We start from the raw sequence: 25,955 nt of genomic DNA, 5'->3' as shown, positions 1-25,955 counted from the left end.
TAAAAACAGAATATCACCTGACTTATTCTGTATTGTTAGAAAGTGTTAAAAGTGATTAAATAAGCTTTGTGCTGTTATTTTACTTATTTTACTGCTTTTGAAATGTGTATTCAATTCTGAAATGTTTTCACATTTAATCTGTCAGTTTGAGTAAGTATCTTTATACTTTTTAAATGACGATTTCCATGTTGTTATTTAATTGTCTCTCTTCTTGTGGTGTTCTGTTCAAACTATTGTGGTTTTAATGTTTTAATTGTTACAGGCTCTGGTCCAAGATATATTTAACTTAAAGATGTTGTTCTCTAAATAAAACACATGCAGCCAATGTGCCACACTAAATTAAGGTTTGTGAAATCATGGCTGTATTTTTGCCCTTTTTTGTCTGACGCTGGGACTTTATGGCACCACTTTGGTCCACACTGAAGCATTTCAGCAACAATTGGATGTATTGTGATGAAATGGGGCATGAAGTGTAATGAGCACCTCTGACAGAGGAATTTGTAGTAGTAGAAAAAAGTCACATGTGTACCAGTAAATTTGAAGTCACAGAGAAAAATACTTTTTACACCTGCTTATTTAGCATTGATTGAGTTATCAGTCACAGTGGGTGTGGTTAATTTTAGTTTTGGTAATCAAAGTACATTTAACTGATAATACTAATGTACTTTTATTTAGAAGTGCAGTAGGATTATGAATAGAGGATTTTAACTTCTAATGGAGAATTTCTTTATTATAGTATTGGTACTTTTACTAAAGTAAAGGATCTAGTATTCCTTCCGAAAGTGATGGATGCACATGGGGACTGACATAAAAACTCTGACATTTGGCCTTTATGGTGCTGACATCATTCCCTGGTTCATCTTTTTCCAATTCAAGTTCATTTGATGGCTGTCTGATCAGTTCATTCCTGAGCAGGGAGGACTCCTCAGTGTCTCGGTCCAGTTGTCAGTGTAAATGGTTGGAGATAAAAGGTGAATCCATTTCAGTCAGCAGCTCTGCATCACCTACAAAAACAGATCCGGGGTGAACATTTCCTTCATACCTTCATGATGAAGCCTCTTGAAGATACAAAAGCTCATTATTTGAAACATCCGTGTGCAGGATCCTACCCAACAGGATATACTGCAGTTCCACCTCAACATTAAAAAGCTGCTTACAACTTAATACATCACTAATAATAACCCAATAATATAATCTACTGTTGTGACTGTGCATAATGAGTAGCCTACATTAACTTTTGATTGCATTTTAGTATTTTTAGTATAAAGTTATTCTGTTACTGCCATCAGACGGCCTCCCTCTGTAAAGTTAAAAAGTACTGAACAGTAAACTACTACTATCCCGCTTTCGCAAGTTGAAGGCTGTATTAAAGTTGCTGCTGGCAGGTTTTTTCTGCCATTGTTCACTATCTTTAAATTTGACTCTTTCATACCAAATTATTCAGTAGGCGCTGGTGATATGGATGAAGCCCTCTATCACGGTATGTGTATCATGATATCTACAATGTATATGCTGATACATTTTCTGGAAGATTAATTGAGTTAATGGATGAACTAATTTATTGGCCAATCTAGGAATTTAAAAACCTGACAAATCAAGGTATTTCTAGAAACTCAAGGGATTCAATGTGACCATAAAACAGTTCTGCTCATTGACTTGCAACATTGCCCTCAATGGTCTAATTCCCAAGGAGATATTAAAGCATTAAATACCACATTACATTAAGACGCTCCCTGTAAACTACTATTATAATAATATTATATACATTACACAAAGTACAAAATTGTTAATATCTCTGTACTTAATGAAGAGCCAGTTTGGGGTCGAAACATTGTTCTTTTTCTAATGTAATGAAACAGTTATTTCAAAGGGAGCGTTCTTCAGAGCTGTTTATGAGTACATGAACGAGAAAGTTGTGTGTGTGTGTTTAGCTACACGATTGCTTAGATAACACAGTTAAATCTCTGAACTTTGACAGATCGCCTCACAGATTATATTGTCACATCACACAATCCCAGTTCCAGTGTTTAAATTTGTCACAGAATGATTTAGAGGCTTTTTGTTTGATATCTTTTATTTTTAAGAAATATTGAAATTGACTGCAGCTTTCAGTTTTCATATCAACATTTTTTAAATTGTCACCGAACACTAAAACTCAACATAAAACTAAAAAAACATTTCAACACCGCCTGTTGTGTTGTGTAATTGTGAATATAAGGCTTTTTGTATATCTTTTTATTTTTGAAGAAACTGACTGCAGCTTTGTTTCACAGTTGTTTCATTTTCACTTTAAACCAGTGTGATCAAACTAAGACGTGGTTTTCTTAAAGATCAGGGCTGGTGTTTGTTTGTCTGACTTCCTGTCTGTGGCCATCAGCTCCAGGTGGCTCCTGCTGAAGACATAAATCTGTAAAAACAGCTCACAAATATATAGTTTCATTTTTAAATAAAATTCAGTAATTTCCTAAAACAGCTGCTCACTGTGGTTTATCAAACATTACAGGAGGGGATTGTGCATTTGTTGGGGTTTTCAGCTGTGGATTAATCCACATTTTGTGTGTGGTAGGTTAGTTTTGTTTTATTGGGGAATACTGTTTAATGGAATTTGACTAAAATAAAAACAGATTATCACCAGTCGTATGTTAGAAAATGTTGTACATGTAAAAATGATATTTAAGACATTCTGTTTTTTTAAAATTTGCATTAATGTTTTACATTTTGATCCATCAAATCTTTGGTTCCTTTGGCTTCAGCTATTTTCTAATGTGAGAGACTTTTAACTTTATAAATTACATTTTACTTATTGTTATTCTGTTTACTGTGTTATTAATTCTGTTCAAATAATTGTGCTTTTAATGTTTTAATGGTTACAGGCTCTCCCCAAAGAAGCCTTTAAGATGTTGTTTTCTATACAAAAACACATGCAGCCAACGTGCCTCAGTAAAAACAGGTTTGTGAACAGGTTTCTGTTTTATGCCCTACTGACGCTGTGACGCTCCACCACTTTTGTGAGCATTTGTTTACAGTCTTTAAAGTACAGAGTTTGTAAGAAGTGCTGTAATGTGTTCCAGATTCAAAAAGAAAATAGTAACGGTTTAAAAAAAAAATCTCCTTACCGTAAAACGTAAAACCAGCCCATCAAGCAAGCAACTCTGTGAGTCAGGTAATCAGTCACAGTGGGCGTGGCTACTAGTTTTGATAACTTAAGTACATTTAACTGATAATACTAAGCATCATCTAAGTACTTATAATATTTCCATCATACTTCTTACTTCATGATGAATCTGGAAAAAGCTGTATCATTATTGGAAACATGTGCAGGGTTCTTCCCAGCAGGATATAAAGAAGTTGAAATTAGCTCCACCTCATCCATCTACAACATTTTAATTCTGCTTACATCTTAATACATTAATAATGGAATTTAGTGCATTTTACTAGTAGGTATTCTGTGGCAGTTCCCATCACAGGGGCCGGGGTCATCACTCTTTAATCCTCAGAAATTTTGCTTAAAAAGTTGAGTGGCCACATTCCCAATCTTAAAATTGGGAATGTGGACACTCAACTTTGATTGGCTTGGATGAAAAGCTATGCCAGTTATCACGATGGTGATGCCAGTTATCACAATGGTGATGCCAGTTATCATGATCAGATCAGTGTGATCAGCACACTAGCCAACCTCCAGACATCATAGCCTAAATTGGTAGACCAAACCTGACTTGGTATCTGGGAGTGAAGCTTATCGTTTAACAAAGAAGGGAAGGGGACACTTATTTGGAGTGGGGTTTGGGGCACTCTCCCAGAAATTCTTGAGCATTAAACACCTAATTTTACAAAAGAAAAGCGTGGTAACTTCATGGACAGTCAGCAAGTTTTAACTACTTTATGTTCAATCAGCTGTTTTTTTTTTTTTTACTGCTTTAACTTGTTTTAAGTACTTTATATTCAGTTAGCTAGTTTAATTAGCAAATTTTAACAACTTTATATACAGTTATATCTGCAAATATACAGTTGAATCTGGGGGGTCGGGAGATGATTAATGGGAGAGGAAAGATAAAAAATCTAAGTTATGATAATCAAATCTGAATTTTCTCCAATTTATGACTTTAAAAAATAAATTGTCCTCTTTGGGCCTCACAGTTATTGAAATGAAACCATGTGAGAACTTTAGAGGGGAAATGTCTGGTGGAACTGATAACAATTCAGAGACTGAATGGTGACAAAGAGACTAAATTCAGATTTCAGTAAGGGTTCACAAAACAAAAAAGTTGATTCACCGCAAAAAGTATATTTTAATGTTTGTTTTTAGTGTAAAATCTTAATCTAACAAAGTTACTAGTTACTACAGGTGTTGAATAAATGTAAAAGGTTCAACATTTCCCTCTAAAAGTTAGTAAATCTGATATTCAATATAGTAGCACGAAATGGAAATACTCAAGTACTCAAGTATTGTAGGACAAAGTGTAGAAAGTGGAAGTGTAGTGTTAGCTGTAAAACAGTGAGATGTTGTATGTCCCATGCTGTGCACAGGTGATAGTTGAGGGGTTGGGTGTATAACTGGACAGGTGTGTTGGAGGTAGACAGAAAGGGAAAGAGACAGAGGGAGGGGTGAAGAAGGTTATTTATGCCGTTGCAGATCTAATGGTATGTACTTTCAGTTATGGCTTTGTACAAAGTGATCTGTGCGGCGACTCTGCTGACTCTCCTGACACAAGGTAAGAACCCTCCTCACTGCGCACACCTGAATCAATCATGTTTGAGATCTGATGACTGCTGTCTGAGGAGGAAGTAGAATCTTTTAGATAATTAAGAGTAGTTTTTAGAGTAAAATTGTATCAGATCCTGCATTCAAATTAAACTTTACAAAACTGTAGCAATAAAATATACAAAAAGCAAAGTGCTCGGTGGATCCTGTCACACTGAGTCAAATGTGCATGAATACAATTTATAATTAGGAGAGAAGAAGAAATAAAGTAAGATAACTCTTGTCCTGCAAAGTGAGCAGTAACTATGGTCATCAGATAAACGTAGCAGAGCCTGATTTAAAGCGAGCATGAAACATACTCAAAATCTTCCACTTGCAGAACCTGCTTAAACAAATATGAAATAGTTTTAAGTTGATCCAGAGCTGAGATGTGCTAGTAAGTATGATTATAAGTTAATTTAAATGATTAACAATCTCCCCCTTTTTATACCTCCTTCAACTAATTCCAAAGAGGTTTGGCATTAATTAGTTTATTTGAATGAATATGTGGTTTGCAGAAACTAACTTAATGTGACAAAAACCATTCAGTCGATCCAGGAAACAGAGTCAATGAATTGTGAAAAAAATAAGATTAACATGAAGGTGACATGTGAATGAGATAAGTCACTATAATGGGTATAGTTGTATAATTTACCTACACACTTTTTTGTTAACCGCTGCAGAAACTCGCCCACTCGCTCACCTCACTTTGCTGATACAAGATGCATGAAATGTATGGCATGCACATGTACGTGCTGCTTTAAATAGAGGAGGCAGGCTTTAAGTTGTTGATGTCGACATGAGCAGCAACGTTTTTTCATTTACCCAGAGAAAGATCTGGCTTGTGGTTACCAGTCTCCTCCTCCAACCTGTTTACCCCTATTTCCAGGAAAAACGTCTAGAATAACACACCCGAAATGAATCAGGATTAACTCTTAAACCATTAGGCCTAGATGCATAATTCTCCTTTTATCAGAAGCCAAGTAAGGAATATTAATCCAGTGTTAATGAACTTATTTATGTTGCCATTACAATGTAAATAGAGATGCAATAAAGGAAAACATGACATTTTAATCCTAGTACAAAATCAATATTTCAAAGCCCATATCACCATCATAACCATCATCTTGCAGATTATAATGCAACTGAATATCTTCTACTAAACCTGGACTACAATTGTAACTGTACATTGTGATGAAATTAAACTAAAATACAAAAATAAGGATACAATTTATAAAGATAAACCTAGGCGGTGTCCATCTTTTGGCCATATTTACTGGTTTACATGTTGACTTTTTCTTCAAAACACTTTATTTTCATACAACCATATTAAAAATAACATGAATAGATTAATAAATACAATGAATATTGATCAATATTCCTACAGCTGAAGAACTGTTTACAGCAGATGGGTTTCAGGTTAACATGGAACCTTTTGTTACTGAATGTGCCGCAATTTGTGGAAAATGAGGATTTATTTTAGATTAAAGTTTGCAAATCTCCAGAATGATTTAACAAAAAGTTAAAACAGAGTCAATATACACAAAAAAAATCTTTATTTTTATATGATTTTATAGTATTTACTAATATTTTGAGTAATGAAGTGTTGCACGCTTACTCAAGAAAGAAAGTTTTACAAACATTTCTGCCCTCTATCAGAACAGAGAGATCAGCAGGTTTAGGGGACCTCTGCAGTGGTGATGAGGCAGAGACATGGTTCAATTTATTCATCCTTAAAAACATGGAAAATATAAACATACATGTGGTCCTGATCAAGCAAACATAGGAAAAAAAATATCCACAATATAACCTTCGATAAAAACAACATAAAAACCTTATTTCATAATAAATAACTGCATAAAAACAATACATCCACAAAACATAAAGCAGACTAAGGTTAAAATAAATTAAAATCCCAGTTTACCTCTATATAAAGTTGTGGTTGTGCTGTAAACATGCGTTCACTTACTGAAGTCCATTTGAACCTAATGCGGTCACTTACATACTTAAAAAGCCTGATTGTTCATTATTGAAACCCATATTTACATTTATTGTTAGGCTGCGACCTCTAGTGGTCATAGGACTGTAGTAAAGGAAGTCAGCACACACTAACATTTGAGTATTGGAGCTTGTCTTGGTCATAATTGTTTCTGAGAATAATGAAACCAACTGCAAAATCCTTTTCTGTAACTTGGAAAATAATTTTCCAGTCTGCCAGCTGAGAGAGAACAGGGTTAAAAAATTTAAAAACTATTTGTGTTTGAATGAACAATGATTTAGTTATAAATGTTAGAGATAATCACAACTTAATTAAATATCCAATGTCAATATAGCATGAGAGATCAGTTAATACAAAATTGTTGTTTCAAATATTTGTTTTCTATTTTCAGAGTCTCACTCACAACTAGATGGTAAGTCAAAGTTTCTATGTTCACTTTTTTTACTTCCTGTCTGTCCGTCATTTAAGACGTTTTAAACATGTTTTTGGGAGGTTTATAGTTTTATTATTGTGACTATTAACCCCGTATTGTTCACTCTGTGTCTTTACGGTCTCTCTCCTCAGTGTGTGGTCGGCCTCCGCTCAACACCAAGATTGTTGGAGGACAGGAGGCCTCTGCAGGCAGCTGGCCCTGGCTGGTCGATCTGCGATTCTCTGAGGTCCACTTATGTGGAGGATCCCTCATTAACAATCAATGGGTGCTGACTTCCGCTCAGTGCTGCTCAAGGTAAACAGTGAGGGTCAAGCCGCGCCAAAAAAACAAAATGCCACATAGTGGCATAAAAACACTATCTGAAGAAGTGGATCCCAACCCGGGGGTTGCAGGATAAATAAGATGGGTCTTGATATGATAATCAAAATCTGTTCTGACCTGTGAGGATGGGTCGGAAGCAGACAATGCTCCATTTTGAGGGGTCACCAGCCAAAAAGGTTGGGAACAAGAGCCCCACTGGTGTGACGGGGGAACAGACATATTCTGGTTAAAACAGCTATAATTTTTATTTTCATAAGAACAAATGTAAAACTGTGTGAAACCACTGTGATAAAGTGAATGGTGTCTCTGAAAAGTATAAGCTGATCTGCAGCTCCCCTCAGCTTTATGGATATTTATATTGAATTTCAGCTCATTGTTTATCTATCCAGCCACAATTTTACTGTTCTGATTCACTCTCAGCGCTCTTATAGCGTAATTTTCAGAGAAAAAGCTGTAAAAAGCCACTGAATGCTACCTGCTCAGCAGCAAACAGCAGACGAACACAGAGACGAGTTGGTGAAAGTAGTGGACCATTTAGCTGCTAAAGAGACAGATATTTATATCAGGTAAAAAAAACAAAAACTACTTTGACACTCAAGAGGTAACAGAAACTAATGTTTCAGGAAAAAAACACATGCTCTTTTACTTACTGTACTTTTAAATCACTTAATTTGTTCCTTAAACTTAATCTCTACAAACAGATATCCTCATATGAATGCAGAATCTGTAGGCAAGATACAGGTTTTGGGTATCGGAAGAGTTCTGGTTTCCATTTGTAATCCAACTAGTATTAATCTCAACTGTAAAAACAGTTTGGGACTGAGACACAGGGTTAGACCTCATATTTTGGCTGGGGAAAATATATTGTTTTGCTGTAAAAAACTACCTTGGATGAAATTGGGCATTTGTGGTGTGCCATTACGCGTTGTGAAATGCTGTGCGGGGACCGCTTTATTAGTTCTCTGGGCAGCTGGTTCTGTGCTTGGTGGTACCATATGGACCCAGCGTGGCACTGACTAACCCACTAGTGACAGCCTATTCAATTCAATTTTATTTATATAGCGCCAAGTCACAACAACAGTTATCTCACAGCGCTTTTCATAAAAGAGCAGGTCTAGACCGTACTCTGTTATTTACAGAAGCCCAACAATACCCACCAAGAGCAGCACTAGGCGACAGAGGCAAGGAAAAACTTCCTTTTAAGAGGCAGAAACCTCGAGCAGAACCATGGCTCAGGGTGGGCGGCCATCTGCCTCGACCGGTTGGGGTGAAGGAGAGAGAGGGCGAAGCCTGTACAAAATAGAATGATGTTATTTTCTGTAGCATAGGCGCAGCCCTCTAAGCTGTGGGCCTCACTAGTGCCCAGAATGGCTGAAGAAAAAAAGTGTTTTGGGAGCCAATGGTCAGGTCTCACTCCCATTGATACACAAGGTAAGATCATGGTTGTGGCCGTAGACAAAGCGGTCTTCAGTGCTGAAAGTGCAGGACACAGCCTATAGTGACAGCCTTAGAGGGCTGCCCCTATACTCATAAAAACTGGAGTTACAGCACGTAACTATCTTTTTTCCCGCATCATTTTGAGACAGGATGTGCCTTATTTTTGCAGAACTACATGGGTGAAAAAGGTGGTCCTTGTTCAATTTGTTTAAAGTGGAAGTTAAAAGGACATGTCCTGATCAAAGATAACTAAGAGATTCCCTACAGTGGTGCTGGAGGCCAGAGCAATGCCATTAGATAATGCATCTCGGAGGTGTTTGGGACCAAGCACATTAAGTTGTCTGAGTTTAGCACCGATTTTTGAGATTTTGACTCTAACACATTTAACTGGGTTGAGTTTAGAGCAGCAAAACTGCATTACTAACACACAAACACCGGAAATGAGTCAATTCACTTACCGCAGCTCATCAGCACACAGGGAATGATTTTTAATTTACTGAGGATACTGTTAGTTTCAGTGCGTGGGCTGAACGCTGGTAACAAGATCTTGGACTCAAAAGCAGACACGGAGATAAAACAGGTAGAGAATTACACACACAGGTGAAAACACTGAGATAATCAGACAAGCACAGGAAGTAAAACATGACAACACTACAAGCAGACTTAACTACAAACTAAAACAGGAAGTAAAGCTCACTGAATACAAATTGATACAAATGACTAACTTGTGGGAAAGATATCTTCCTGTTGCTAGGAAGCTCCATACATACAAGACTAGATATGGTCTTAAAATGGACTTGCTCAAGCTCTCTTGACTACAGTTCTGCTTTTGATGTCTTTGCATCGTTTTGTTTCTCTTCTCATTACAGCGAAGGTGTAGGCCCAGACAATCTGACTGTGGTTCTGGGTCTCCAGAATCAACAGGGATCAGGCTCCAGCCAAGTGTCTCAGACAGTTACACAGATCATTGTTAATCCCAACCATATCTCTGGAAGTTTTGACAATGACATCTGTCTCGTGAAGCTCTCCTCACCGGTAAATTTCACGAACTACATCCAGCCCGTCTGCCTGGCAGCGCAAGGCAGCACCTTCTACAACGGAACCGACTCCTGGCTTAGCGGCTGGGGCGACACTGCAACTAATGGTGGGTCTATTCAAAACAAAAACAAAAATACAAGGTCAATATTTGGGTTAAAACATAAAAAGAAAAGTATACTTCCATTATTCCATGCACTTTACAGCCTAATATACTGTACATGGTTATTTTAGACACCAACATTTTCAATGTCAAAGATTGATCACTGCTTCCATCACATAAATTAAACGCTTTTGTGGCACAGAAGTGATCAGCTGAACTCACAGAGCCTCCGGCTGCAGCTGCTTCAGGTGTAGTTGGTTTGATCAGCCTCTCTTTTCCTCTGTTTGTGTGTCTGAAGTTTTGTTAAGTGACTTGTTTAAACAGACTCCTTTCTCGTTTTATACTTGTGACTGTAGTTTTTTCTATAGGAAAAACACTTAACAAGATAACGAGATTGTCGGCGTTCACTTCACTTCACCTGTCAGTGGTCATAATGTTATGGCTGATCGGCGGAAATGTCCAGTAAATAGTGAAGCAAAAATCCAGCAAGCAAAAAGGTCGATGAAAAAGAGGATTGCAAACAGGCAGATCACAAACAGGTTGAACTGACAATAGGAAAGAAAAGGGACCAGGTATATGTAACCTCGTAGCCATGGGTGGGCCCAATCAGAGAACTTCCTTTTTTACTGATCAATCATCCAGTGCAGTCAACAAATTTAGTTTCTTCCTTCTTTTTTGCTATTTGATGATGATAGGTCAGATATTTTGAGTGGAAGTGTATTTGCTCAAATTTGTCACAAAAAGACTTTGTGAGGAGCAGGGGTAAGAGATTTCTGCTCAAGTTCAGCCACCATTTTCATCCCAGATACCTACTCCTGCGCCAATTTCTCCGCAACAATTTCCAAGTAGTCGCCATACACTAATTTAGACTTTCCACCGACAGCAGCACCACTTGAGTTTCTAACCACGGCATCAACCAATCCATGTCAAAGTACAGGTAGGCCTAAGTACAGTGCTGAGGAAGTACCAGTCCCATCAGACCTTTCCAGTATACAGCACACACAGTTTAACACCCAGTAGCACATGTGTGCTCCACGGCGGCCTGTAAGATCCACCAAATCCCTTGAAAAAGCACTTATTATTCACCTAATTGAATGGTAGCCGACGAGCCATGGCTTTTAAACAAAATCCACAACAAGCTTTGCAACTCCCTCCTCCTGTTCTTTTGTCTCCTCTTGCAACCAATTTTATGTTTGGGTAGCATGACTGCTAGCTTTGCGTTTCAACTAGCGGGAGTCTTGTCACAGGAACAAATAGAAACTTAAGATCGGGCAACATATACACATTTTACCCAGCAATCATCATTGCACATGTAGGCTTAGTGACACAAATACCAAAGAAAATAAGAAAATATTTATTGTTTGCTACAGACTGTCCGTCAGTGGGCCTTTCCAAAACTGCTTGCTCCTCCCTCTCTCTACCTACTTCCACTCCGTTGGCGCGTTCATGCGGAGGGTCCTCCACATTGAGTACAATCCGAAACCAATGAGGGTGGAGTGGTAGTGGGTTGTTAAACCCTCCAATGCTGACTGAGCACCGATGTCAGCTTGTTGAAGGTGTGTAACACCCTTTGCTGCACGATGGGAGACCTTTCTTTCAAATGTGAGTTCCGTGTGACTTCGCCGATTAACTTTCCAAAACTACTTCCTAACAACATTCCTATTCACATTTTAACAACGTCCAAAGGTTATATTGTGTTTAATAAAAAAACACTCTTGTCTGATAAGACAATACAAACGTTTTTATTGAATCATAGGCTATTCATCTCATAAAAAAATCTTCAGCCAAAACAAAATAGCCTACAGTAAACGACAGAATAATAGAACATGGCACAACTAGATACACAGGGGGACCACGTAACAAGCAACAAGGGCATTAAAGAAAAATAATTAAGTCTTTATAAATTTTAACTTTTAAATTCTTCAGAATATATAATAATTCAATATAATGTTTGATTCATTTGTGAATGTAATTTTTTTTCATATAAGATAAATGGGTTCAAATATAGACTTTTATTTTACAATGAATATCAATCTTTTCATGAAATAATATACTATTTCTTCATCTCCTCTAATCTTAAAGAAATATTCTAAATCTAACCTCAATAATTTGGTTCATAAACAAACACAAAAGAAATGATTTCAGTTTCGTTATTGCAAAAAACAAAGTTTTCCTCAACATCAGTCCTGAATCTTCATACAACTGTTTCATACGTATTACGGAAGTAAGGAACGTCAGATCCTATTTAGGCTGGGGAGAGGGTAGTTTGTTCGAAAGTCGGCCGCTGTATTTAAACCCCACGCGGGTTAGAGAGCTCGATTTCGCTCCAACCAGAGTTCATTCTGTAATGGAGTGGAAGTGACGAGGGTCTAGTTTTCGAAAAGGCCCTATAACTCCGTCCTTGGCAAGAGACTGATGAAACTGTGAGAGGGGTGAGTGTGAAGTAGAGGCGCTGTTGGGCTTTCTTCGCCACTGATGCAGCGTTCATTGTCCAGGAGAAGTCCTCTGTAATGTGCACACCCAAACATTTGACACTGCTAACGCTCTCCACAGTAGAACCATTGATGCTCAGCGGGGATGTTGTGTGTGTGTGTTCTCCTGAAGTCAATTACAAATATCTTTTGTGCTTTCCACATTTAAGAAGAGATTGTTGTCGCTGCATCATGTGGCCAGTTTTTCCACCTCATTCCTGTAGTTTGTCCCATCATTGTAGTTGATGAAACCCATAGTTGTGTCTTACGCAAACCTAATGAACACGTTGGTGTTGTAATTTGATGTATAGTCATGAGTCATATGCCTCACTTATGTTTGACACATCTTAATTCTGCATTTTTGTACTCCCTCACCAATTCACCTCCCATTTAAAGGTATTATAAGATGTAAGGAGGTATGCTATGACAATCCTGTCACAAAATTGGAATTATGTGGGTGGGCTGCCACTTGTGTTGTTTACTAAATTGAATTTGTGTCTCTTTAGTGTCCTCAAATTCCCCAGGAAACCTAACAGAGTTGGAGCTGTTGATTCTGGGGAACAGACAGTGTAATTGTAGCTTTGGAAGGGGCTTACTCACAAGCAACATGATTTGCGCCGGGTTAAATGCTGGAGGGCAGGTCTCCTGTCAGGTGATAATTTTTATGCCTTCGTTTGCGTCAGATTTTACCTTTTGCAAAGATTCCTTCTCCTAAATTTTTCTCTCTCTTTAAAGGGGGATTTAGGAGGTCCATTGGTGAGCAAGCAGGGCGGTCGCTGGATCCAGGAGGGAATTGTGACTCTGGGAAATGACTGTACTGGGCCTAATTTCCCAGCATTGTTCGCCAGAGTTTCCCAGTATCAGTCCTGGATCAACAGCCAGATCACCAGCAACCAGCCAGGCTTCCTCACCTTCATGTCCAATGGGACTGACAGTGACCTCAGCTTCACCTGTCCTGTTCCGCCACCAACAACCACAGCCCCACGTAAGTGCCTGCCAAGCCCAGACTTTGTAAACACTGATTACTAACCCTACATTTCTTGTTGGAAAGTTTTCTTCCACACAGTATAACAGTTTCATACATATTCTATATCAGCTTGTTCCAGCTCTTCATTGAAGCAGATGACACTGAGGGAAATATTCAAATTATAGACCACATATTGTTTTATGGCTGCATCATTCCATCAAGCTTAAATATCCTAGATGTTTTGTGTATAATTTTGTCCAAATGTCCCCAAATATTTAGTGTGACTTCTTTGGTGTGTTTGGAAACATTGAGATATCCACTATAATTTAGAATAAAGCTCTGTGGTTTGAACAAAGTTTGACTAAACTATGTGATGTTGTGATGGTGGGTCGTCAGTATCTGGTGTGAGATTAAAAGGCTTTACTTAAAATTTTTTTTTTGACTATCTACCTTTTGTTCTTCTCTCCAGCTGTGGTCTGTGGCCAAGCCCCACTGAATTCACGTATTTTGGGAGGAAGCTCTGTGGCGACAGCTGGTGTTTGGCCATCGATGGCGAGCCTACGAAACAATGGAAGTCATGTGTGCGGCGGGACTCTGGTGGCTTTAGACTTTGTGTTGAGCGACGCCAACTGCTTCTCAAGGTGAGAAACCTGGAGTCTGGAGTGGAACCTGATGTCCTGGATGGCATGAAGTCTGTCTAATGTTTGAGCCATTTAAGAACAGAAGGAAATGTTTTTTAAACACTCAATAGGAACAAGACCAGGTTCAGACTGCAGGCTAAAGAGACCCAAATCCAATTTTTTTGCCCATATGTGACCCAGATCTGATCTTTTTATGACAGGGTGAACAGGCCAAGTCACATGGAATCTGATCTTTTTCTGGTCCAATTTTGGCCTCGTGTGTGGGCCAAATCCGATACAGATCGGATCTTTTTAAATGCGACCTCAGTCTGGATTCTCAGGTCGGAATTGATGCGACTTTGACGTCACTCTAGAGCAGCTGTTCTGCTGTAGATGGAGTCGTGGTGAATGAAAAAGCTCCACAAAAGCCATTATTACACATGTTGCTCTCTTCCTCCTCTACCTCGCTATCATCTCACAAAGATGCGAGCTTTCTTCTGAGTTGTGTGCATGCTATTTGTCCGAGCGGACACAGTGGGGAGAGAGAGGGGAGGGAGTGAGTTGTGGGGCAGCGCCAGAAACCGTAATGAAAAGAACAGAAAGTTGTGAACACTTGTCATAATTCAGGTGAAATGTGACCCGTGAGTGGACAATGAATGTCAGTTCTTCTGACAACATCTAGTAGATGCTGAGATGTTGCACTGGATCAGTAGAAACTTTTCATCAGTGCTATTTTGCAGCATCTGTTGGCGTCACTTGGGCATTGTTTTGAACACACTTTTTCATTTGTATGCTCTTATTCACGGATTTTTCCAAAACTGTTTTATCAAAATTTACATGACATGTGTTTACATTAGGCCTTTAACTTAAAAGTGTTCATTCTTTTAGACAGTTAAATTTACTCTTTACTCTAAGACACAATTATATCTTAATGTTTACATTATTAAAAGTTAGGAGTGTCTGATTACATTTTAGCTGAGAGCCACAGACAGGAGGTGAGAACTTACTGAGAGATGGATGTTGTTGGTTTGAGTCTGACCATCAGATTTATTGTTAATGAGAAACAGTCCAAGAAGCTGAATCTGTAAAGGTTCAACCAGAGATTTTAAAGTTTTGATTTCTCCTCAGTCCTTATTCAGTTCATTTTATCTCCCACAGTTCACCCATAGCGTCTGAATGGACTGTCGTTTTGGGTCGTTTGAATCAGAATGGATCCAACCCCTTTGAGGTGACACTGAAAGTGACAAATATCACTCTGAGCAACTTCACTGGGTCTAATGTAGCAGTGCTGCGTCTGGCAACCAGACCCACCCTGTCCAACCACATCCAGCCCATCTGCCTGGACAACGGACAAACCTTCACTGTGGGCTCGACGTGCTGGGCTGCTGGCTGGAGCGCCGGGCAAGGAGGGGGTGAGTCCATAACACAGTTTGACGCAGTAATGCTAACTCTGCACCATTTCACCTCTTTAGATTAAACATTTAGACTGTTGCTTATTGGTTTTAGCACTAACAAATTGGTAAATGTGTATTTGCCCATTTAGTTTAGGTTTCTGCCATCTGGGCCTGATTCACATGTTTCACTTACTATATACTAATTACTATAAATTATTTTATCATTTTCTTATTTTTAGTTCTGCAGGAGGTCCAGACCTCGGTGGTAAACTGTGGAAACGCGTCAACAAGTGACAGCATTTGTACGAGCTCTTTCACTCTAGCGCAGGTGAGTAATGAGAGCAGGAGATTATTATACTTTCATGTTTCTCTTTGTTTTATCAAGGTGTTTTTATATCCTTGAACATTAGAGACTTGTTTTTTTAAAACATAAATATTATCCTAATTATATAGAACAGATGAAATAAAACATCCTAAATAGGATTTGGGAAAAGAAAAAAAGAAGAAGAAACTTGAGTTTATTCTTGACCTTGTAAATAACTGTTGAATAAACTCAAATCTCAAAACAAGCTCCTGCTGCTCTAACACTTCTAGATACTACTGCTACTACTAGATCGTATTGATTTTATTTGAGATCAGAAGGACGTCTCGTCCATGTTCAGATATACAGTATAAACACTCTATTAGGTACATCTTGCTAGTACCTAGTTGGACCCCTTTTGCCTTCAGAACTGCTGTAATTCTTCATGGCATACTTTCAACAAGGTGGTGGAAACCTTCCTCAGAGACTTTGGTCCATATTGACATGATAGCGTCACAAAGTTGCTGCAGATTTGTCGGCTGCACATCCATGATGCGAATCTCCCGTTCCGCCACATCCCAAAGGTGCTCTGTTGTATTGAGATCTGGTGACTGTGGAGACCGCTGGAGTCCAGTGAACTCATTGTCATGTTCAAGAAACCAGTTTGAGATGATAAACTAAAATGTACAGCTCTGACTTGTACACAGACTGTACATCCTGATCCTGCTTGGTAAATATACAGAACGATGTTAATAAATATGCTTGTTCTTATAATTTGCCTATTTTTCATTTCCACAGATAAATGTCAAAAGAGTAAATTAATTACATTAAAACAGAATGATCCTATCAATAATAATTCCCTGCCATTATGAGATTTAAGTGGTGAAGCCCAAAACAGGTTGGGTGATGTGCCATGAATGTAAAATCATTGTGGAGCATCAAAACTAACTGGATGACATTTTCCAGATCTCTATTGTAATTCCTCCCCAGACAAATTCTTTATCATTTGCATATGTTTTTGCAGGGCGAAACGAAGGTCACTCCAGCTCCGCTGCTACAACTCCACAACACCATAGAGGAAACACTAATATATATATTTTTTATTATTATTACTACTACTACTAGTACTATGTGATATCCTTTTTGTTTAATCCATAAAAAAACTGAAGCGTAACCTGAGCTTTATAAGTGGATTTTAATTACTTTGGACAGAAGCCAACTTTCCCTGTTTCCATGCTTTATGCTAAGCTAAGCTAATCAGCTTTTGGCTGTAGCTATATATTTATTTTATTTCATCAATTTATTGATATCAGCCATAAGGAAGTATTGTCTGTAAAGCACGCTTGGTGAAACTAATAACAGTATTTTACATAAATTTGGACTTGAACATATCTGTTTTTCTTGTTTGTTCAGGGTGATGCTGGCGGTCCAATGATGTGTAAGCTGGGCGGCTCTTGGTTCCAGGCAGCAGTGTTGTCAGTTCAAAACAACAGCACCAGTCAAACACGAGCAGATCCAGTGATGGTCTTCACCAAACTCAGCCGCTTTCAGACCTTCCTGGCTCAGATATTGGGGACGTTCTTATCTCCAGCCTCCACCAGCAGCAGCACAGCTGCTACCACTACACCTACTACCAGCGGGGGCGCTCCTGCTCACTCACCCATCTTCTTCTTCCATCTCCTCATCTTCTCTGTGTGTCTCCACGTCTTCTCATAGATGCAACAAGCACAGATGAATGTAAACAAGCTTGAATTTATCAGTGGAGGCATAAAGCTGCATTAATTAATCTATGACTTGATTCTGCCTCTGACGGCTAGAGATCAAAGAAGAACTTCTTGATGCCAACTGCTTTCCGTCTAAAATGAAGGGTGTAAAATGAATAAAAATTGATTGTTTAAGCAGCACTGACCAAATGTATGTACATGTTTCCAGCAGTTTTCCAGCAGTTCATGGTTTTGAAGCTGTATAGACCAAAAGGACATATGTACCTGTTTAATTTTTTTTCATTTAATACAATATGTGAAATAATAAAATACAATATGTGAAATAATAAAATATGTGAAATCTAATCTACTAAATATTTTTTTCCAAAATGAAGATTATTTTTATGAATGGATGATGTTAAATGGGCTCCCTAAAGTGCACTCATTATGTCATAGTAAAAAAAAAAAAAAGTATGCATGTAGAAATTATGATTTTTCATTTACATACTCTATGGACTTTTGGGTAGGTTACCGCTGAAATGGTAGGCTTCCGTTTCAGCAGTTACCTACCCAAAACTCCACAGTGATGGCTTCTGCCCCCCGACCACTTAAATTAATTAAATCAGTAGTAGTGTTGCAGTTCTCGAGAGCGGTCTTCACACTCCCGCACCTGTGGCCTCTTCTCTCTAACAAGGGGGCGTAACCCCACGCTGCTTCAAAACAGACATTGACGTCCCCAAAGTCACCCCTCTGGCAATAACAGACAACTTAAAAAACCTTCACTGGAGTTGGGTTTCATTTGCAGAAACAAGAAGAAGAAAAATCATCTTTCAAATAAATGCTACCCTTTACATACAGACATAGAGCCAGCACATTTAATCAATAATTGTGTCCAAGCCCTCAGTATAAGTTTGTGGTTCAAAGGCATGTTAGCCTAAAAGCAAAATAATTAAAACTTTATAATGCTGATAACAATTTATGTTCTAGTTTACAATGCAAATATGGCTCAAGCTAGAGTCCTCACTGACTTTCAATCTAAACTGCTGATATTAGCTTAAAGAGGTAACTGCTTTTTGGCTTTTCACCCCAAAAGTAAAAAGAGTTATAAACCTTTTTAGTGCATGTACTAGGTTTGCAAAGTGAAAAAGTCCAGCCCAAAGGGAGTTCCCGTCTCCCACAGAAAACTCTGCTCTGAACTGCCTGAAAACAGCTCGTTTGTAGTCCAGCAGCTTCCCTTTTATCCCTGTGACGACACAGTAAAATGCGCATCATAATGCTTGCTGAGCGACTAGTCCGACACGCCCTCAAAAACACTGGTGGAAAAACACACTGAGCTTCAGCACAGAGTGACAAGACGCTCGCCTGCTGCCTCTCCTCTCCCTTCCAAACACTAGCAACCCTCCAGGCAGTCGATGGACATAAAGTTGTTCCTGTGATGTAGAGACAGAGCTCAGTTAAAACTTTATGGATGAAAGATGCTTTTGTTACAGATTAATAACTCACCACTCTGAAACTCTCGCTCCAGTCCATGTTGCCAAGCTGGTAAGTGCAACTGAACGAAGCCGTGTTTACCGGCTTGTCACGACCCGCCCTTCTCTGCTTCTGATTTGGCTAGTAGTCCTTAACTAGGAACTGCGCATGTGCAACTCCCAACAAAGATCTTGTAGAGGCAAGATGTATCACTCCATAGCTAAAACGAAGCCTTCAACACAGGGTGAAAAGAGGAGCTGCAGCAATGTGCAGTATGACACATGAGTCGTGTTTTTTGAAAATGAAACCACATAAACCTGTTCTGGCACAACCCCTAAATAAGATTTTGAACCTGAAAATGAGCATAATATGACTACTTTAAACCATTCTTTAACTGCTAGTTGTGCCCACTTTTCTTTTGAAATAAATTAAGTAGCAGTTGTTTTCCTTCACTTTTCTTTTTTTCTTTTCATTTTTGGTACCTTGATTTCCGTTATGGGCATGTTGATGCTCCAGCTTCAGCAGTCACTCTGCTTGATTAGCCCATTCAGAAATGAATCTTAGGGCAGGGCGGACTAAACCATTTAGCATCTGGGGGGATACAAAGTTCAGTATCTCAACCAAGTATGTGGGAAAATTTCACTACTGTTACTACAAAACTAATCACAATTGTAAAACAGCCAGTCTCATTCAAAACTTGCCATTTTGCATTCATTTGGATTGTAAACATCTCTCACCACAAAACCATTGATTCAAAATAGAGGTTTCTCATGAATTGTCATGAGAACATGTGGTGTAATCACCAAAACAAAACATACTGATATCTTTTACCAAGGAATCCTATAACAATTCAAGGTCAAGGTCAAGGTCAAGGTGTCTTTATTAGTACCCGAGGGTAAAATTTTTGTGCAGACAGGAGACTTTCGGCAATCCATACATCAAAACATCAAAACAAACAATAAGCATAAAACATTATAAAATATCCAAGGCATAAAACTAGCACAAAACATAAAAACAATACAAGACAAATGTTTCAAATCACCTTAGAAGTGCTGAAAGCAGAATGCTACAGTACTGTAAAACACAGATTACAGTTTTCACATTAGGCAATAAACTTACATTACCCAACATTTGCAGAATCTATCAGTTCCATAATATCTATCCTATATGTAAGTCGAGTCAAGATCAAGTTGTGATCAATGAAGACATTCTCTATAATCGTATGGGACAAATTTATTTTTATTTTTCGAATATAATATTACAAAATGTCTACTCTCTATGATGAAATGTACACAGTTACAGTAAATAAAACAAATAATAATATTTAGCACACATTACATTAATTTGAATCAAGCCTGTCTTGAGCATTTGGCCATACATTCTTGTCTACATTACAATGAATCTTGTCATTGTTCGTGCACCTAAAGAAAAACCTTTTGGCATGTCGAATCCATGCTTGACATTGGTCTACACCTCATCCGTGACCTGAGGGACAATGGGGTGTAATGGGTTTGGTAATCATAGACCTTCCACCTCCATGCTGAAAAAAACTTCATCAATAGGATTGAGGCATGAGAATATGGGGGCAGGTAGAGGACCATGAATCGGGGGTTGGGCGGAAACCATGCTTGAACCACCTCTGCACGGTGAAAAGAGACGTTGTCCCACAAAGCGTGTGGGAAGATGACCACTTCACCTTCACAAAACGGCTTGATTTCATTCAGAAACTAAATGAGATTTGCTGTGTTGTAGGAGCCAAGTAATGGCCTACGTCCTGCCACACCTTCTTCAGAGATAGCTGCACACAGGAGATGTTTCCTCCACATTGTCGGGGCACCTGGACAGTCGTCCGTTGGCCAATGAGGTTCCACCACAGCGACGAGTTTTGGTCAGATTACAGCCAGCTTCATCAACAAATATATATATAATAAATATATTTTCATTAGTTCTTTTTACAGTGTAGTAATAATATACATCAGTAGGCTTTGCATCAAATAGTAACATTAATACAGTATATAGTGCTGTAGCTGAATAATTATGACATTTTTATTTAAATCTCGATGCCATTTGAAACCTAATCCCCAACACCTTCTTCTGACCTGCCTATTGGGTGTGTCCTCTGTTAACCTTCTTAATTCTGCCTCAGTTTCTTTCAGGGTTTTTTAAAATTATTATTTAGGCTGAGTATCAATCTCATAATCCCCTAAATAGCTTTTTCATTACTGTGAGTTGCAGTATGATGGTGACTTGCCCTGCTTATGTATTTATCTTCTTTGGTTGCTGCTCTTAGACTCTCACCCTGACTCTTTTACACCTTTTTCTGTTCTTTCTGTTATCATTGGGTTTATGTTGTTGTTTTTTTTGTTGATCATGTCTCCCTCAAGTTATGCTGATTTTCTAGTAAGTTTCTCTCTCGTTCATAGGATAATTCTTTGATCTTTTTTTGCCACCAGTGGGTCCTGTGGCCTTCTGCCATGAGCTTTTGTGGAGCAGCCAGTCTTCCCTGTCCTCTCAAATCAGCCATTTTCTCTTAAATATTCTAGTTATTGCTATGATTTTTCCTATTGTCTCTGTATTATATATGATTAAGGCACTTCATACTGATAAAGGTAAGGTGTTTTACATTCCCATCAGTTCAGATCACAGGCAGTTCCTTGGGTTTGCCTTTCAGGGCAGGGCCTACGAGTACAACGGCATCCCTTTTGGTCTGTCCCTGTCACGTTCACAAAATGCATGGTTTGCTGCACTTTTCCTCTGTGGCCGAAGGGCATTTAACTATGTTCAACGACTGACTGGTGTGTGCTCTATCAGAGTTTCTGGCACGAAGCCACACAGAAACTGTGTTGGCACACCTGGCTGCTCTCAGGTTTCGTTTGAAAGCAGTAAAGAGCCGCCTGGCTGTCTCTTGTTATGTCTCTGTTTTGGTCGATGCCGAGTGCTCGCCCATGAGTTTGAGCACGGGCAGGAGCATGCGCTTGGAAACATGGTTGCTACCTGAAACCTCACCGCTAGAGGTCACTGAAAACGGCCCCTTAAAGCATAAGGCTGGTGTTATTCCAGGGCCAGGGTTGGTAGATTAAATTGGTGCATACATTTTGAAAATCTTCTGCACCAATTTATGGTTTATCTAAAAGGAAACACAATATTCAGGTGACAATTCAAAAAATAAAAAAATTATAGAATATAATGCAGTAAGGTTCTCAGGCATTCTGTAGCTATTGCTTTTAAATATGTTTTCTCCTGTAGATCAACTTTTCTAATTTAATAAAATCCCTGCTGAGTCAGTACACATGCTTAGCCTTCCCTCCTCTTTTGAGTCTCTGCTTGGGGAAATAACCTCTTTAAATACATGGCATCTTTTGACCTCAGTGATAAATTAATTAATTTTAATTCAGTAAAATAATAAAAATAAAGTCCAGTAATAAATTCCTGGACTTTAATAGCTCCTGTGTTTCAGCAGGTTTTCTGCTCATGTTCAAAACAGAAACGATTGCGATCGAAATATTATGAGACCAACATCATCATTTAATGAGAATTGATAATATTTTTAATTCTACCTGCCCTATTTCCTACTCTGTTGTGCATTACATTATTGCTCCAGAAGGCTATCCCCTTTAGACCGACACAGTTTGGGACTGCGAGCTGCATATGAAACTGAAACCAACCAAAAACACGTGTGATCAGGTAGAAATTTCACCAAAAATCCACACGTTAACTTCAGCAGCTCAAGTAAAGTGCAGCTCAAAGTCCCAAACAGAGCAAGGATGCGCTTCAGTTTTTAGATTTTTATACTGCAAAACTCTACCAGTTACTCTACCAATATTCAATATTCCAGTATAGAGCCAAACCTACAGTCCGTCTGTCAATACTTTCTGACCTCCTGTCTGTGGCTCTCAGCTTCAATTGGCTCCTACTGAGAATGTAAATCTATTCAGCTCACAAATATATAGTTTCATTTAAAAAAGTATGGCCTAAAACATCTACTGAGCAGCAGATTGACATTTGGTGCGTGGTAAGATCAAGTCATGTTTGGGTCTTTTCATGGAATTTGTTGAATAAAAACAGAATATTTACCAGACTTATTCTATAATGTTAGAAAATGTTGTACATGTAAAAATGACATAGCTTTGTGCTGATATTTTGTGGCAGTTAGTAGCCATGCTACCGCTGTGGCTTTGTGGTTGACAACGTTAGTTCCTCCATCATGATTACGATTACGATTATTTAACTTAACGTCTTCTGACGCAGAGAGTACAGAGAGGAAGGGGAGGGGCTGGCCCAGTGAGAGCTGTAATTATGCCAGCCATTGTGTCATTATAGAAAATTAACCATTGGCCTATGTGGTCGTTAGAAATAAAAAAAATATATATATTGCCATGTTACTGGCCCCCAAGGTGCCTTGGCCAACCGGGGAAATGTTCACAGATGGCCTACTCAAATAATTTGTCAACATCACCAATACTGAATCTCACTCCTAATGAAATGGAAAAGTTTGCAGCCCCAGTGAAACAAACTTTCATTATGAACGTGTCTGAATGGTTGCAGGCTCTAGCTGGCAGATCCAGTTTTTAACAAGTAATGTGTTCCTGGAAAAAACACAAATAGTAACCCCCCTAAAAAATCCCCTTAACTATTACGTTAAACCAGACCGTCAAACGAGCAACTGTGTGAGTCAGGTAATGGATACGATACCTTGTAGTACAGCTCAACCAATCAGTAAGAAATGGAAGGACGGCATCAGTCACAGTGGGAGTGGTTACTTTTAATTTTGATAATTAATGTACATTTAACTGATAATACTTCTGTACTTAACAAGTAGATCCGTACAAATATAGACTTTAGTATGTAATGGAGTCTTTGTACATTGCTGCATTGGTACTTTTACTTAAGTTAAGGATTTAAGTACTTCTTCTGTAAGTGATGCACAGACTGCAATAAAAAAAACTTGACGTTTGGCCTTTATGGTGTCGACACTGTTTACTTGTTCATCTTTGTTCATAGGGAGCCTGAGGCTGTTTGACCAGTTCATTCCTGAGCAGGCAACAGGACTCCTCAGTGTCTCGGCCACAGGACACCTCAGTGTCTCGACAGCAAGACTCCTCAGTGTCTCGGTCTTGCTGTCAATGTAGATAGATGGAGATAAAAGGTGAATCAGTATCATTCAGCTGCTCTGTGTCACCTACAAGAACTCGATTTGTGGTGTATGTTTCCTTCATAACTTCATGATGAATCCTAGGGAAGAAATAAAATATGTGACTTTCAACTTCCGTGTGCAGGGTCCTACCCAACAAGATATAAAGCAGATAAAATTAGTTCCACCTCGTCCATCTACAACCTTAAAAGCTCAATAATATAATGTGTATAATAATATAAAGAATATGATTCTGCATATAGAGGACTTTTACTTTTGATACCTTAAATATGTTTAGGTAAAAATACTTCTGTATTTGAATGCACTTTTACTTGTAATACAGTATTTTAAACTGCTATCAATAATTCTGCTTATTAAGAAGGGTTCTCCTTCTACTGGTATGCAAATCTGAAAAAAATAAAATCAAACATCATGTTGCTGAGTTTTACTTAATTTTAATTTAAATGAACTGAAATCAAAAACTACCTTGGCGTGAGAGATCAGTCTAAATAGTGATGTCTAAGTGATGCTTGTGATAGATGAGCCAGAATACATGTCACTCCTGTAAGGTGACAGGAGGTTAGTTACTAAAAGTAGTCAAGTAATGTAGCCTACTCTATTACAATTGTCCTTTATTCAAAATGCTAAGAAAGGTCAGCTAAATGTACCTCAATACCTCAGTATCAGTAGTTAAAGTAGTGGTTACTGTAAGATGTCTCCTGAATCTGTCATTAGATTGTTAATACTGATGTATCTTTTTACACAGTCAGTTAGTTTTTACTACTTTATAGAGTTAGCTATTTTTAACTACTTTACATACAGTTAACAAGTTTTAAGTACTATAAATGGGCTGTTTAACTACTTTATCTAATTTTTTCTACTTTATGAAGATAGTTAGCTAGTTTTTTTTACTACTTTATTTACAGTTAACGTATTTTAACTACTTTCTATCCAGCTAGCTAATTTTAACTAATTTATAAGCAGTTAACTAGTTTTAAGCTAGTTTTAGCTACTTTATATAACTAGTTATAACTACTTTATATAGTTATCTAGTTTTTACTACTTTATATAGTTAGTTGTATTAGCTTTTAACAACTTTATGTACAGTTAACTAGTTTTACTTTAAATACAGTTAGCTAGTTTAACTACTTTATACAGTTCTCTAATTTATAGCAAGTTTTTCTGCCACTTTATTTACAGTTAACTTGCTTTAACTATATATACACAGCTAGCTAATTTTGACTCATTTATATACCGTTTTAACTACTTTATACAATTAGCTAGTTTTAACTACTTTATATACAGTTGAGTTTGCTAGTTTTTAGTACTTATTATACAGTTATATGTACGGCCCCTCCAAATACCAAATAAATCTGAGGGGTCATGTGATGATTAATGGGAGAGGAAGGAGATTGTTTTCTTTTTTTGTTTTTTTTCCCAGTCGACTTTTCGTTTTTCGACTTTTTCTGATCTTTGACTTAAAAAAAAAATTGTGGGTAATTTGACCTCTTTGGGACTCAATTATTCAGTTGTTGAAATGAAACCATGTGAGAAGTTCAGAGGGGAAATGTCTGGTGGAAGTGATAACAACTCAGAGACAGGCAAGGAGACACAACTAGATACAGATTTTTGTAAGAAGTCACAAGACAAAAAGGTTTAATCTGTACCAATGCATAGTATTAAACTTGTCATGTTTGTTTTTAATGAAAAATCTAAAATGTTACTAGTTACGACAGGTGTTAAAGGTCCAACATTTCCCTCTAAAGGGTGGTGCATTTGGAGTACAAAAATAAGATAGCATGTGATAGAAATACTCAGGTAAAGTACCA

At 38.1% G+C, this 25,955-nt stretch overlaps 1 protein-coding gene across 1 annotated transcript; it reads left to right on the top strand.

The window, feature by feature from the left end:
- The first annotated feature begins 4,587 nt into the window (after positions 1 to 4,587).
- LOC119896551 (polyserase-2-like) lies at positions 4,588 to 17,891 on the top strand. Its single transcript, XM_038710022.1, has 10 exons — positions 4,588 to 4,712; positions 7,132 to 7,152; positions 7,305 to 7,467; positions 9,801 to 10,075; positions 13,047 to 13,192; positions 13,276 to 13,525; positions 13,977 to 14,148; positions 15,286 to 15,539; positions 15,761 to 15,849; positions 17,236 to 17,891. Exons 1-10 carry the CDS (start codon positions 4,658 to 4,660, stop codon positions 17,536 to 17,538), a joined length of 1,728 nt encoding a protein of 575 aa, XP_038565950.1. The 5' UTR covers positions 4,588 to 4,657; the 3' UTR covers positions 17,539 to 17,891.
- Positions 17,892 to 25,955: the final 8,064 nt, after the last annotated feature.

Source organism: Micropterus salmoides, unplaced genomic scaffold (assembly GCF_014851395.1).
Source record: "Micropterus salmoides isolate LMB-PRFRI ecotype aquatic unplaced genomic scaffold, ASM1485139v1 Ms_hic_scaffold_10, whole genome shotgun sequence".
In the NCBI taxonomy this organism is placed as follows: Eukaryota; Metazoa; Chordata; class Actinopteri; order Centrarchiformes; family Centrarchidae; genus Micropterus; species Micropterus salmoides.
Note: the sequence above shows the minus strand (reverse complement) of the source record. Positions and strands in the feature narration are given on the sequence as shown.

Coding starts and splice junctions, on each gene's coding strand:
- LOC119896551 (XM_038710022.1), top strand. CDS start 4,658: ATGGCTTTGTACAAAGTGATCTGTGCGGCGACTCTGCTGACTCTCCTG. Junction 13,193..13,275: donor GAGGGCAGGTCTCCTGTCAG/GTGATAATTTTT, acceptor CTCTCTTTAAAG/GGGGATTTAGGAGGTCCATT. Junction 15,850..17,235: donor GCTCTTTCACTCTAGCGCAG/GTGAGTAATGAG, acceptor TTGTTTGTTCAG/GGTGATGCTGGCGGTCCAAT.